The sequence below is a fragment of the Sus scrofa genome, chromosome 9 (assembly GCF_000003025.6).
Source record: "Sus scrofa isolate TJ Tabasco breed Duroc chromosome 9, Sscrofa11.1, whole genome shotgun sequence".
NCBI classification, from domain to species: domain Eukaryota; kingdom Metazoa; phylum Chordata; class Mammalia; order Artiodactyla; family Suidae; genus Sus; species Sus scrofa.
The window spans coordinates 20,329,974-20,343,081 of NC_010451.4; the positions used below are offsets into that span (position 1 = coordinate 20,329,974).

The 13,108-nt window shown below is 49.1% G+C and overlaps 1 protein-coding gene across 2 annotated transcripts in view; it reads right to left on the reverse strand.

Annotated features, from left to right (window-relative positions):
• The window catches only part of ME3 (malic enzyme 3), a 318,355-nt gene that overhangs the window by 35,103 nt on the left and 270,144 nt on the right, over positions 1 to 13,108 (reverse strand). For both annotated transcript variants that reach the window (XM_021102108.1, NM_001244258.1), the window contains 1 exon segment: positions 11,714 to 11,817. In XM_021102108.1, coding sequence (XP_020957767.1) covers positions 11,714 to 11,817 — 104 coding nt within the window.

Sequence of the window (13,108 nt, forward strand, 5' to 3'; positions counted from 1 at the left end):
TAACCTGTCTGTGCCTCGGTTTCCTTGTCTGTGCAATCGTCATTATTCAATAAGTGTTTATGGAGAATCCAAGCTGCGCAAGGCGTGGTTAGGGCTTGAGATACAGCAGTGAACAGAAGAGACAAAGCTCCCTCCCTGGAACTTATGCTTTAGAGGGATAGGACAAGGATTGTATCTACTTAATAGGTTACTGTATTACATGAGTTGATGGATGTGAATGACTTTATTGTCCACAGGAGCCTAGGTGAGACCTGCACTCAACTCACCAGAGGGTGAAGGCTGGGGTGCGTGTTTGCTTCTTTGTTTCTTTAATGGGGTTAAAAACCAAAACCCAAACAAAAAACCACAGGGAACTGTCTCTAGGAAAGAAGGGCTGCCTAACTCATTGTTTTTAAAAAACTCATTATTTTTTCTAATTACAAAAGGAACACCTGTGCGCCACCAATCCAACATTATAGAAATGACTGGCTTGGAAAGAAAAACCCCCAGAAATCTCATGATTTAACCATAACCACTGTTAACACAATGATGCAGATACACCCAGGTATTTTTTTTCCTTCCTTAACTAATCTTGTCAGAACCATTTGCTTTTAGGATTTTTCCCCCAACCTCATTAAAAAAAAAAAAAAAACAATGTGCTTAATAAAACAAATGCAAGAGAATGAGACTTCAGAGTATGTGCACATAAAAGAGTGAGACACACACTCAGACACACACCCACAGGCTGGGGGCAGGGGGGAGAGAGGGAGGGAGAGAGAGAGACAGACAGACTGACATACAGACAGACAAAGAGAAAAGGGAAGTAATGTACCACGGCATTGCCTGGAATTGCCACATCCTCTCGGCATGGAATGATGAAGTTTGGCTTTGGGGGCTGCGGTCTTATCCATCCTTTTTGTCCCTCGACAGAGATGCTCTTTTTCATCGATAGCAGCTCAGAAAAATCTTTCCTGATTAAAACACCTGGTGTCCCAGTTCTTTCTGGCTCATCAGCAGCAGGCACGGAGGGTCTCCGCAATGCCCACAGGCACTGATTTTTTAAGGATTTGGGTTTTCTGATGGTGTTCTGAGCTGAAACGAGGGCACTCTGCTGCATGTCCATGACTGTTTTTCATTTTCAGAAATTTTATCTGGGTCTTTTTCAAATGTGCCTACTATATATTTTTTTTAAGTGTTGGGTACCGTCATTATTAGTTCATTCTTGTAAAAAAAAAAAAAACTCTCTTTAAATACATCTAAGCATAACTGATTTATAGCTCCTCTCAGAATATTCCTTTTCCTTGGGGTTCTAATTCTTCTATTAGTTGTGTGTCTGACACATCTGCGATTGTGGATGGTTTCCATGTGGGTTATTGGGAATCATGAATTTATTTTCATTGGGGAACTGCTTTTCCCTTCAAGGAATTCCACAGGGCATGGGAGTATCCCTACAGAGAAGTTTTAGTTTTCTCTCTGCCAGGTTCTCCAGCCATATCACTGGTAGGGAACACTTTGATACTCATTTCTTATCCTAGGAACTTCTGCAGCATGTGTGCAGTACAGTTGTGGGCTCTAAGGCCACATGTGATGAAGGCTTAGTGTTTGGTTTCTTCCAAGAGATATTCTGACCTCCCCAACTTCCCATTCAAGGGCCTTGTAATTTCCCTGGGTTGGTGAGCAGAGTCTATTTCTTCTACATGGAGGGTCCAGCCATTCAAACCCCAGTTTTCTGCAGGATTCTTGGTTCCACTGTTTTGCCTTGCAGGGGACTCAACACTTGACCCCACCTGGGTGTAGACCCATCTCCAGGTCTGAATGATGAGAAGAAAATAGCCACGAAAAGGGAAGGACATTCAAAGCTGGGCAAACAGCAAGCGTGGCAGCAGCAGGAGGGCCTTGCAGTGGAGCTGAGGGAGTGAGGGAGGGGGTAGAAGGAGACAGAGACATTGAAGGCTTCCTTCCAGCTCCAAGAGCAAATTACAAAAGGTGCTATACTCGTAGCCTCTGAGTAAGTCAGTGTCAGTGGCAACTGAGTGATTTTCAACCCTTGGGCCAATTTCTGTTTCTCATTTCTATACTGAGAAATGTGTCACACAAAAAGATGTTCCGTGTTGCATGGGGACCGCACTGTGAGTGGTGGGTCTGTAAGGCGCAAATAACACTCAGCTGAATCAACAACAGAAAATGTGAGATCTCACCCCCACTTGGATACGTGGGTACACACAGTGCCTCTCCACTTGGCAGGGGTGGGGGTGGGGAGAGTTACCCGAAAGGTGAAGGGGGCAAAGACCAAATGTTTACTAACTGCCCAGACCAGGGATCTGAAAATGGAGACGGCTTATCCAGAGCTGTTCTTTTTATTTCTTAAGCTCAGCATCCGGGAAGAAGAGGTGGGGCCGAGAAGGAAAGCACTGGTGGAAGGGCGGGGATGCGTGCGTGGGGCGCTATGGAAGGAAGAGATGGATAGATTGATGGATAATCTCACTGAATGCACGAACGGGGGCAGCACTGAGGCACCGCCTAAAGGATGGTGACCTGGGAAACTGCCTATATTACGATTAATCATGGTCATAGCAAATATGAAATGTTTACTATTACCCAGCTGTAATGTTAAGCATTTTACAGGGACCATCTCATTTATTCAGCAGAGACACTCTACAAGTTAAATCTCAAAAAAAACGCATCTTGGAAATGAAGACACCGAGGCACAGATAAATTAAGCCGCTTGTTAATAAAGCAGCAGGTGAGAGGTTCAAACGCAGGCAGTGGCGCTTTTAACAATCTTGGTTAGTGGGTGGGGTCTTACGAAGGTCCTCTTTCTTGGGGAGGGGTACTTAACACTTTATAAGCTTGTTTCCTCATCCCTTAACATGAAACTTATAATAATACCCACTCTAGGGGGTTGTTGCGAGAATTAAATGAATTAATATTGTATAAAGTGCTAAGTATCATAAGCAGTTAAGCAAAAAAGAGTAGTTTTTATTACTATTAATCCACTGAGGAAGATCAGAGGAAAAAACCCTTCTCTTCCTTCCTCTCCTCTGCCATAATCTGGAACTTTCAGGTCTGGCCGTGGTTTTGTCCTGTTTGATATAAGGTGATATAATCTGCCTGTTGGGGCAAAATGAAATGCAAACAGCCAGCTGGTGTCACTGACTCCATCTCCCCAGGCAGTGAACTTCCTCCATCCCGTTTTGGCCTTTCAGTCATTCGGTCTGCTTGGTCACAGTGGAAGCGAATGGGTCCTCGAGAGTTGGGTGCTGGTTGGCACTTTGCTACCTAGCCCTTTCTGTGACCCAGGATGGATTCCTCCTGCCTCGCAGGTGGGAGAGGAAACATCCGGCTCCTATTCTGGAGGGAACTTGTAGGAGCTGGATTGTCAACAATCTGCCACGTCAGGCTGAGACTGGGTACCTGTCCTGTTTCTTCAGAGACCAGACAAGCCAGGATGGGTCCCAACATTCCTTCGTCTGAGCTTCCTCAAATATTGTCAAACTCATAACCTTCAATCCATTCTAACTGATGGCTGGCCTGATAAGGGCTTTCAATCCTTCAAGCAACTAACCAGCCAACCAACCAACCAACCAGCCAGCCAGCCAGCCAACCAACCAACCAAACCATCCAACCATCTAACCCTACCCTCACCATTTATGGTGGGTCCACCAAGAGTAAAATCACACTCCCTGCCCCCAGGAACTACCAGTCTGGTAGAGATGTTACAGAGCCACAGGACCTGAGGAAGGAATGAATTTCAAAGTCCATCTAGTCCAGCCCAGGCTGATATTTGCAACCCTCTACAACAGTCCAGGCATATCTTTGCCCACCTCTGCTCTGTCAGTGAAAAGTTAAAAACCAAAAAAAGCTTTAAAGAAAAGCTCTAGACCATCAGAGAAGAGATGTCACAAGGGAATGCACGATTAATTAGCAAATGAATTATATGCCCAATAAGTTATGCTATAATTACAAACCAGGAAAGAGTTTCTGACCAGGCTGGTCAGGGCAGACTTCCCCCGGGGAGGGCAGAATTTGAGTTGGGGCATTGCTATGGCTTCTATTCTAACCTCCTCTCACATCTGTCAATTTTGATACTTCTGTTGCTCAAGAATCTACCATGGTTCCCTATTGCTCTCTGCATCAAGTCCCAAATAAGGTTTTGTGTGGATGTTTTCAAACATTTCTAGTATAAGAATTTTTTAAATTAATGAAATCTTGAGCAGAACCCTGGTACAGAAAGCAATGAAAAACCATGCGGTTTTTCTTCAAGTGGTTTAATTTTGTATGAATGGTGGGAAATACTCATCTCTACCATCGCTGAGGCACCTCTGCAAATGCCTAGGGTTCAGGGAAGCTTGGTTTAAAACCACTGTGGCTCAGTGGTTAATGAACCTGACTAGTATCTATGAGGACACAGGTTTGATTCCTGGCCTCGCTTCGTGGGTTAAGGATCTGACATTGCTGTGAGATGTGGTGTAGGTCACTGATGCGGCTCGGATCCTGGGTTGTTGTGACTGTTGTGGGGCCGGCAGCTACAACTCTGATTCGTAGCTGGGGAACCTCCATATGCCATGGTTGTGGCCCTAAAAAGAGACAAATAAAATAAAATAAAATAAAACCACTGGATTAGGTAACTGAAGTCCTTTCCACTTTTGACCTCTACCAACAACAACCTTCTGCCTGGGGTTCGAGGCCTGTCATACAACCTACTCTACTCCTGCTTAACCTCACTGTGAATCAATAAACATTCACGTCCAGTGGGGCCGGTCTCCCAGAGTCTCCTGCGACGCTCCTTGCCTTCGCTGTCCCTGCTTTTCCCTTGATGCGGCAGCTGCGGGAATGCACGTTTTCTCCCGTGGCTCTACTCCTGTGCTGCCCCGAATCTGCATACTTTCTATCTCTCCCCAGTGGCCCTGATTGTCCCCTTCTAAGAATTTCCACCGAACTGAAGGTCAACACCCCACAGTGGAGTGCTCAACTCCCCTCTAATGACTCCTTCTGAGAACGCTGTCTTTTTGGAAGGTCTGTAAGATTCACAAGGACACCATGCAACTTGGCTTTTCCTCCAACTCTCATTACAGGACTTAGTAGAGTGGCTGGGCACGTGGTCATCACTCGAAAGCCCTGGAAAAGCATGGTTAGATATGCCATTTGCTTGTGCTGCTCTCAGCTTTCTTGGAGCTTTGAGAATGCGTTTTCTCACCTCCGTGGTGACAAGAAAGCTCCATTCCCAGGAGCGCTCCATCAGTTCCTGCTGCTCCTGTGTCTTTGCCAGAAAAATACATTCCCCTCGCAGGAGGAGCTTGAAAAGTCAAATTCCAAAAAATGTAGACCTACTTCTTGGGAGAGGGACGTGACTTTCTATGTTGCCACAGGAAGCTTTTTGTGAAAAATCCCCAGAATGAGACAGTCCCGGCAGTCTTCACCTTACGGATGCCTTTGCCAGCTCCCTCTTCTGAGCATCTTAGCCATCACAAAGCTGTCACAGAGGGGACTCGGGCCCTGGTTGGTGGGGAAAGGCGGGCCTGACCCCTCCCTGTGGCGTGTTTTCTGGGCTGGGGCGCCAGATGTATGAGTGTTTTCCCCACACGCAGACATGCGATTATGTCAGGCCTGAAATCAGCTCAAGTGCCTCGAGGGCAAAGGGGGATTCTGCAGCAGGCACAGCCGGCTAGGGAGGTTTTCAGCCTGGAGGAAACTATTAGAGAGGCGGGTGTAGGGTCAAGGTGGGTGGCCCAGTAGGGCAGGTCCAGAGAATGTGCTAGGCCCTTTTTCATGCAGGTTCCCAGTGGGAAGATGGCTGAGAAGCCTCTGTGTCCTGGCCTTTAACCCTGACCTCAGGCTCCAGTCTGACTCTGAAAGTAAGGGAGCTGGGGCTGCTCAAAACATGCCTTTCCTGGGGATGTGGCTCACTGGAATTTCTCAGACCTCAACCTTTGTACAATCTAATAGAAGCATCAGGAAAGCTTCAAAGACACAGATGCCCAGGCCTTGGCCCAGGCCTACTATGGTGCAGGGGCCTGGAGTCTACACCCTTTTTCTTTTTGGCTATGCCTGTGGCATACAAGAGTTCTCAGGCCAGGGATCAAGCCCAGGCCATAGCAGTGACTTGAGACACAGCTGTGACAATGCCAGATCCTTAACCCCTAGGGCACCAGGGAATTTCCTGGAGTTTCTCTCTATAAATATATTTAATGGCCATTCCCATTTCTGGGCCAGGGATTGAGTTTGAGCTGCAGCTGTGGAGCATATTCCTGCATATTTTTGTAACTCAGAAGAAGCAGCTATAGTTTCATGAGGACCGAGTAGATAGGCTTGGTGTAGCTCTTGAAATATCTTGAACACCTAGAGATGAGAGATCTTCAGCCTTCAGGTCCCTTTGGCCTCTGAGCTGCTATTGAGCTGCAGGAGTTGCAGAAGGACCAGCAAGTGTAGGTGCTCATGGAGTTGCAAATGATTAGACGATAGGCTCCTCACAGGCCTAAAGCATGGCACACATGCTGCCCCACCTCATCCCCCTGCTCAGGGTAGACACTGCTAATCAATCACAGCATCATTTCCTATTGCACCTAGAGAGGCCTTAGAATCTCAGCAATCAGAGTTAGTACAAAGAATGAAATCTTTTATCCTTCTTGCCACTTCTGCCAGCAATATCCTAGTCTGACCCTAAATCTTGAGCACTTTGGCCGTTATTCACAGGGCACAGTTCCTGTGATGGTGGTGGGCCTTTCTCTCTCCTCTCTACTCTCTTTCCCCACGTGAACGCCATCATGACCTTGACCTTACATACCACCTATGAACTGGCAACTGCCAGCTTTCTACTTTCACCCTTGAATTCTTTTTTTTTTTTTTTTTGTCTTTTTAGGGCTGCACCCACGGCATATGGAGGTTCCCAGGCTAGGGGTCTAATCGGAGCTGTAGCTGCCGGCCTACACCAGAGCCACAGCAATGCCAGATCCCAGCCACATCTGCGACCTACACCACAGCTCATGGCAATGCCGATTCTTAATCCACTGAGCGAGGCCAGGGATCGAACCCACAACCTCATGGTTCCTAGTCGGATTCATTTCTGCTTCGCCACAATGGGAACTCCGACCCTTGAATTCTTAAAGAGACTCAGAGGCTAGGAAAGCTTAGAGGTCAGGTTGAAGGTCCAGTAGGTAGACAAAAATGTCTCTGAACGAACAGCTCCTTGAGAGCAGGCCTGTTTATTTCTCTGTGGATTGCCAACTACATTTGACACAGTGTCTTGTATACAGCAGGTACTCAATACCTGACTCTTAATTTTACATGACACATTTCCCTGTTTATATGCATAATGGTGTTATTCTTTTCTCTGCCCTCCTTGCATTTCCAGAGCACAGCCTCCTGTAATGCTGGCTGCCCCGTTCCTTGCCCCTCCCAGGCTGGGGGGGACTGTAATAGTCTGTAACCTTGGTGGCTCCCCAGTGAACCATGCCTCTTGGCGTTTAGACCTTTGTGCTGTCTTCTCCTTTGGAATCTGGTATGGATCTGTGATTCGCTTTAACCAGTAGAATGTGATGAAAGCTGTACCATGCTGGTACCACCATGGTGTGAAACTGCTGTAGGGTGGTGTGTGTGTGTGGGTGTGTGTGTGTGAGAGAGAGAGAAATAGACAGAGACAGAGAGAAATAGAGAATCAGAGCTAGAAAGATGGAGAGACTCAAAGAAGAGAGTTCCTGGAATTAAAAAGTAGATGCTTTTTAAAAAAGTCATGTTTTTTAAAAACGATCATCTCCCTTCTTTTTCATTACTCTTATCTTAGAAGCTTAGCAATATATATTTAAGGTTTGGGGAACTAGAGGAAGGGGCTGGTTTCCTTTCAGGACCTGCCTAAAGGCTGAAGCTGCCACTGACATCAAACTTCTGTCCAGCCGAGGCCAAGCATCAGACAGAGAGGGGTTTCCAGGTGTAAGCTTAAAAAAGACCATTCTCATCCATTCTATGTAAGTGACATAAATGAAAAACAAGTGGAAACCACTGAGGAAAACTTGTCACTCAGGGGCAACTCTACGGGTCCCAGCACACGGCAGGGAGAGCGGGAAGCATGGAACGACGGGTCTCTGTCGCGGGAATGTTAGGCTGGGTGTCAGCTTTGAGCAGGCCGCTCACAATTATCTCCTGCTGTGGTTCGCAGATGCTCGTGAAGATTCCTTCTGCACGGGTGGGTTCTTCCTGGTGGCCAAACTTCAGGGCAGCAACTGAGCTATCGTGACTCCTTTTTTTTCCCCCAGGACCGCAAGTGTGACATATGGAAATTCCGAGGCTAGGGGTTGAATAGGACCTGGACCTGCCAGCCACAGCCACAGCCACAGCCACAGCAATGCGGGATCCAACCTACACCACAGCTCACGGCAACGCCCGCTCCTTAACCCACTGAGCAAAGCCAGGGATCGAACCCGCATCCTCATGGATACTAGTTGGGTTCATTTTTGCTGAGCCACAACGGGAACTCCCAATCATGACATTTTTTCACGTCAAAAAACCATCTTAAGATATTTCTGATTAGCAGGTAGGGGCAAGAAGGGGGAGCTTTTATTCGGAAGACATTGGAAAAGAGACAAGGGTGTTGAAGGCTGGGGTCAATGTTTCCCAAGGTTCTTTCTTAAAATACACGGTGCTGGCCTCAGGGTTGCTGACTCACCCCAGCCGGGCCTTCTGTCTTGGGGCTACTATATTCCTAATGGTGCCTGGGAGAGTGGCTGGCCCCCCACCTACAGTATCCACAGAAGCATCTGCTTCAGCTTATTAGAAAGTTAAACCCCCCCAGGGTCAGCCCATCATCTTTTCCACTTAAGGACACATTCCTCTTGGCTGATGCACACCCTGCCCAAGGGTTCACCCTGGACCGTGTGAGTGTGTCTGCGAGACCATGCACTGGTTTTAATGACAATTTGAAGAGCCTCTTACATCCTAGTTTATTTAACCTTCTCACACGAATAGCAGGACTTCTCCGCAGGGAATCACGAAATGACTACTGACTCACTAGATAAGCAGTGAGCCCTGGAAACAGGAAGCAAAAAGCCAGCGCTCAAAGCCAAAATCATTCCCTTCTCTTGTCATCCACCGGTAACTGGAGAAATCAGACTGGCCATGGAGCCAGCAGACTCAGGGTCAACTTGCAGTCCTGCCCAATGCTACATGACCTGGAACCAGCTCCTTGGCTTCTCAGGGCCTCAGATTCCTCTTCTGCACAATGGGAATACTAAAACCTATCCTGCCGGCCATGCAGGGATCTTAAGAGGTCTGAAGAGACTACTGCTGTTGGGGGGGCCTCTTAAAGTACCACTGACACATTTCCTATCGCAGCATCACCCAGAAGCCACCATCCTGGGCATAGGCTCACTCTCCAGGAGAGCTCAGCACACTGGAGAGAGTTCAGATTCATTCTGAGCTGAAACCTTCCTCCTGGTGCATTCTCCCCACTGGTTCTTCTCCGGATGGGTGTACAGACACGAGCCCAGCCCTCTTCTGGGGGAGGAGCTTTCAGGTTTCTGGAGGGAGGGAGGCCCATGCCCCATATGGACACGGACAGAGCAGCCCCCGTGGCTTCTCCCTCTGGCCCTGCACCCTCGAGGTTATTGTTCTCCAAAGGCCCTTTAGGTAATTTATGACCTTCAAAGTACCTTGTCTGAAACTGAGTGTGATACTCAGGATGATCTACAAGGCGGAGAATTAAGGGGGACCCTCCCCTCTCTCGTTCTAGATGATGGGCCTTCCTTCACGTAGCTGACCAGTGAAGCAGCTGTTTTGCTGGTCACAGCTCAAGAGCAGCGCTTCCTTCATCATCTCGACTTTGAAGTCCTGACTTTCTTTCTTCTTCTTCTTTTTTTTTTTCTTTTTAGGGCTACACTAGCAGCAAAGAGAAGTTCCCGGGCAAGGGGCTGAATCGGAAATGCGTGCCGGCCACAGCCACAGCCACGCCAGATCCTTAACCCACTGAGCAAGGCCAGGGATCAAACCCGTATCCTCACGGATACTGGTCTGGTTCTTAACCTGCAGAGCCACAACGGAACACCCCCGGACTTTCTGATTACCACTTTTCTTCCCAGCTTATTTCATCTGGCACTCAATTCAATAATTCTTGGGTCCCATCAGGACCTACCGTCCATTGGTCACACCACTGTCCCTTAGGCCTCTCTGCACAGATGTGTCCTTATCTGTCCTTCTTCCCCGGCCTAGGCCTCGTAGCACATCATTCAAACCATCCCCGGGAATACACTCTCAATTCCTTTCTCTCTTTTCCTCTCTTGCCTGGTAAATCCCAACCCCGAGTAAAGCCTGCTGTCTTTTCCTGCCCTGCATGCAGACAGTGGAAACTGGCTGAAGAAAAATCATACAAAAATATTAACTAATACAAGTTATAAGCCCATGACCAGTAACTTCAGGGGGGGTCCTAGAGCCACCTGGCACCCATCCTCCAGTTCTGGGTCCTACTGCCTGCATCAGAAAGTTCACCACCTCTGTCCCCATCCTCACTTTCAGCAGACAAGCCTGTCATTCAAGGAGGCTCCCCCACGCTCCCCCAAGACATCTAGCTACCGGCCGGCATCCATACTCGGCACTTGGCCTTCTCTCTGTGTAGACAGCTCTGTGCCCCACCTAAGACGAAGCTCTCAGGTGCACGCTTGTCCTCTTGTTACCTGGCCCACCTGCCCCTCCCTCCACTCTGTTACCCATTTCATCCTTTTTATAGGATCATTTCCATCCCACAGAATGCCAATCCCACTCTCTCTCGTCTTAAGAAATGAAAACAAACCCCACCACCACAATTGAATGCTTTCTTCTTATCCCCAGATAAGGGCTCCAGGTAAGGAGACTAACATGTAGTAACCTGGCCAAAGCAGAGACCTGGAGGTGGTGGCGTCAGGGTGCCTGCCCCCAAAGCCCACCCAGGCAAGACTTCCTGGGCTACAGAGGCCAGAGCAGCCCTCACTCCAGCCCACCACTCTGGTTCAAGGAGCCAAATTCAGCCATGGAAGTACTTTGCCCAGGATGTCCAGACCAGCTCTGCCATCCCTGGGCACTCCTGGGACAGCAAGAGAGGCGGTGGTTTCACGTGAGAAATGGACCTGTGTCTGCAGGGCCTGCTGGCTGCTGAGCCCATCTTGAGGAACTAGCTTGTCACACTAAGCGTGGGAGGGTAGAGGGCTGTTTCCAGACGAGCCAGCCTGTCATCCCAGTAGCATGCCAGCACGGCACAGGGAGTATGTGGCAATGGTCGCAGACAGACGGGGCTGGCCAGGGGAGCAGGAGCTGCCCGTGTGATGCACCCTAGTGCAGAGATGACACCTTGTAAATCTCACAGACCCAGCCTGTGTGGCCCACTGTGGGGGCCCATTAACACTGCATGGTCCTCAGAGCTGGAAAATGATGATGAACGTGGCAAGCTGCCTTCCAAGGCCACGTCTCCAGAAGGGCACACTTCCTTTCCCCAATACTAACGACGTCCCTGTTCGTGCCAGGAACTCAGAACCACTTGGCAAAGGGGCTTTTCCTCCTGGGCCATCAGACACTTAACTACCTCCAGGCCTTCAACCATGCTCCCCCACCCCGCTCCCAAAGATTCTCCCAGAGCACAAGCCCATTTGGCTTTGAGACACAGGGTCAAGGTGGAATTTTCGGACCACCTGGAAAAGCACGCATCTCTGCCAAAACCCATGTTGATTCAGTCGTACTATCTCTTCCCCTTTCACAAGGGCCAGGCTGACCCACTCACTTGTCCGTCACAGCCTGCATGAACTCGTCCAGAAGGTCGTCGTAATCTTGGCCGCGCACGCGCCGGTGCTTCAGGCCGATGTACAGAGGGTCTCGGAGCAGCTCCTGCAACAGATGGCATCCGTGTCGTCGAAGGTCTGGGGTTAGTGGGAGGGAAGGGGGAGGGGAAAGGGGAGGAGCAAGCCGGCTCTTCCCCACTCCCCTGTCCTCCAGGAGGGTCTGAAGGCTAAGTCATTGTCTGAGGATGGACCCCTAGGGGCTCACATTTTAGAACCGAGGATGCTTTGAACAAGCAAGACTCTAACATAGTCTCCCAACCTCTGGCTGTGGCTCTGGGTTCATGTCAGGGTTTCTCAAAAGTGGTACTGTGGACATTTTGGCCCAGACAATTCCCCCCACCTCTCGCTCTCTCTTTTTTTTGTTTCTGCTTTTTAGGGCCGTATCTGTGGATATGGAAGTTCCTAAGCCAGGGGTTGAATCAGAGCTGCATCTGCTGGCCTCCACCTCAGCCACAGCAACTTGGGATCCAAACATCACCTGCAACCTACACCATAGCTCATGGCAATGCTGGATCCTTAACCCACTGATCGAGGCCAGGGACTGAACTTGTGTCCTCCAGGATGCTAGTTGAGTTTGTTACCATTGAGCTATGATGGGAACTCCGACAATTCTTTGATAGAAGGGCCGACCTGCATATCAGCAGCATCTCTGGTCTCTTTCCACTAGAAGTCAGTAGCACCCCTAACTGTGACACTAAAACATGTCTGTAGACATTGCCGAAGGTCACTCTAGGGGATGAAATTGCCCCCAGGTGAGAACTGCCACAGGCAACATCTGGATTAAGGTAATGGGTCTTGCCCAAAGCCACTGATCTGGACTTAAATTAGAAAGCCCTCCCCCCTTCCTTCCCTCCCTCCCTCCCTTCCATGAAAGCATACTGAATACCTATAGTGTGCCTGGCACTGTGCTAGGCCCAGGGAACACAAGGATAGAATGCTATAACCAGAAATTTCCATTCAAAAAGACGCCCGCCTTAAGGCCGGCTTGTGTTAGGTGACTTCCCTGACTCCACCTCCTGCAGCTCTTTCTGTGTCTGCACTAGTCTGCAGTCTCTTCTCTGCCCCTCACACACACCCCTGCACAGAATCAGGGCTCATTCGTGCACAATGCACCTGCTGACCCTCCACGCCTCTTGCCCTTGGGCCCCGCAAGGGTCTGTAGGTAAGAGGTGGTCGCAGCATTCAAGGTGCTCAGGTGGCTGATGAGTAAGCAAACTCTACTACAAGCCAGAGTGACAGTCCTTTGGCACAAGCATGGCACATGTCAACACAGAGAAGGAGTGGAGTATTTCCCCCTGGGGGACGGGTGGGGATGATGACATGGAAGAAATGGTCAG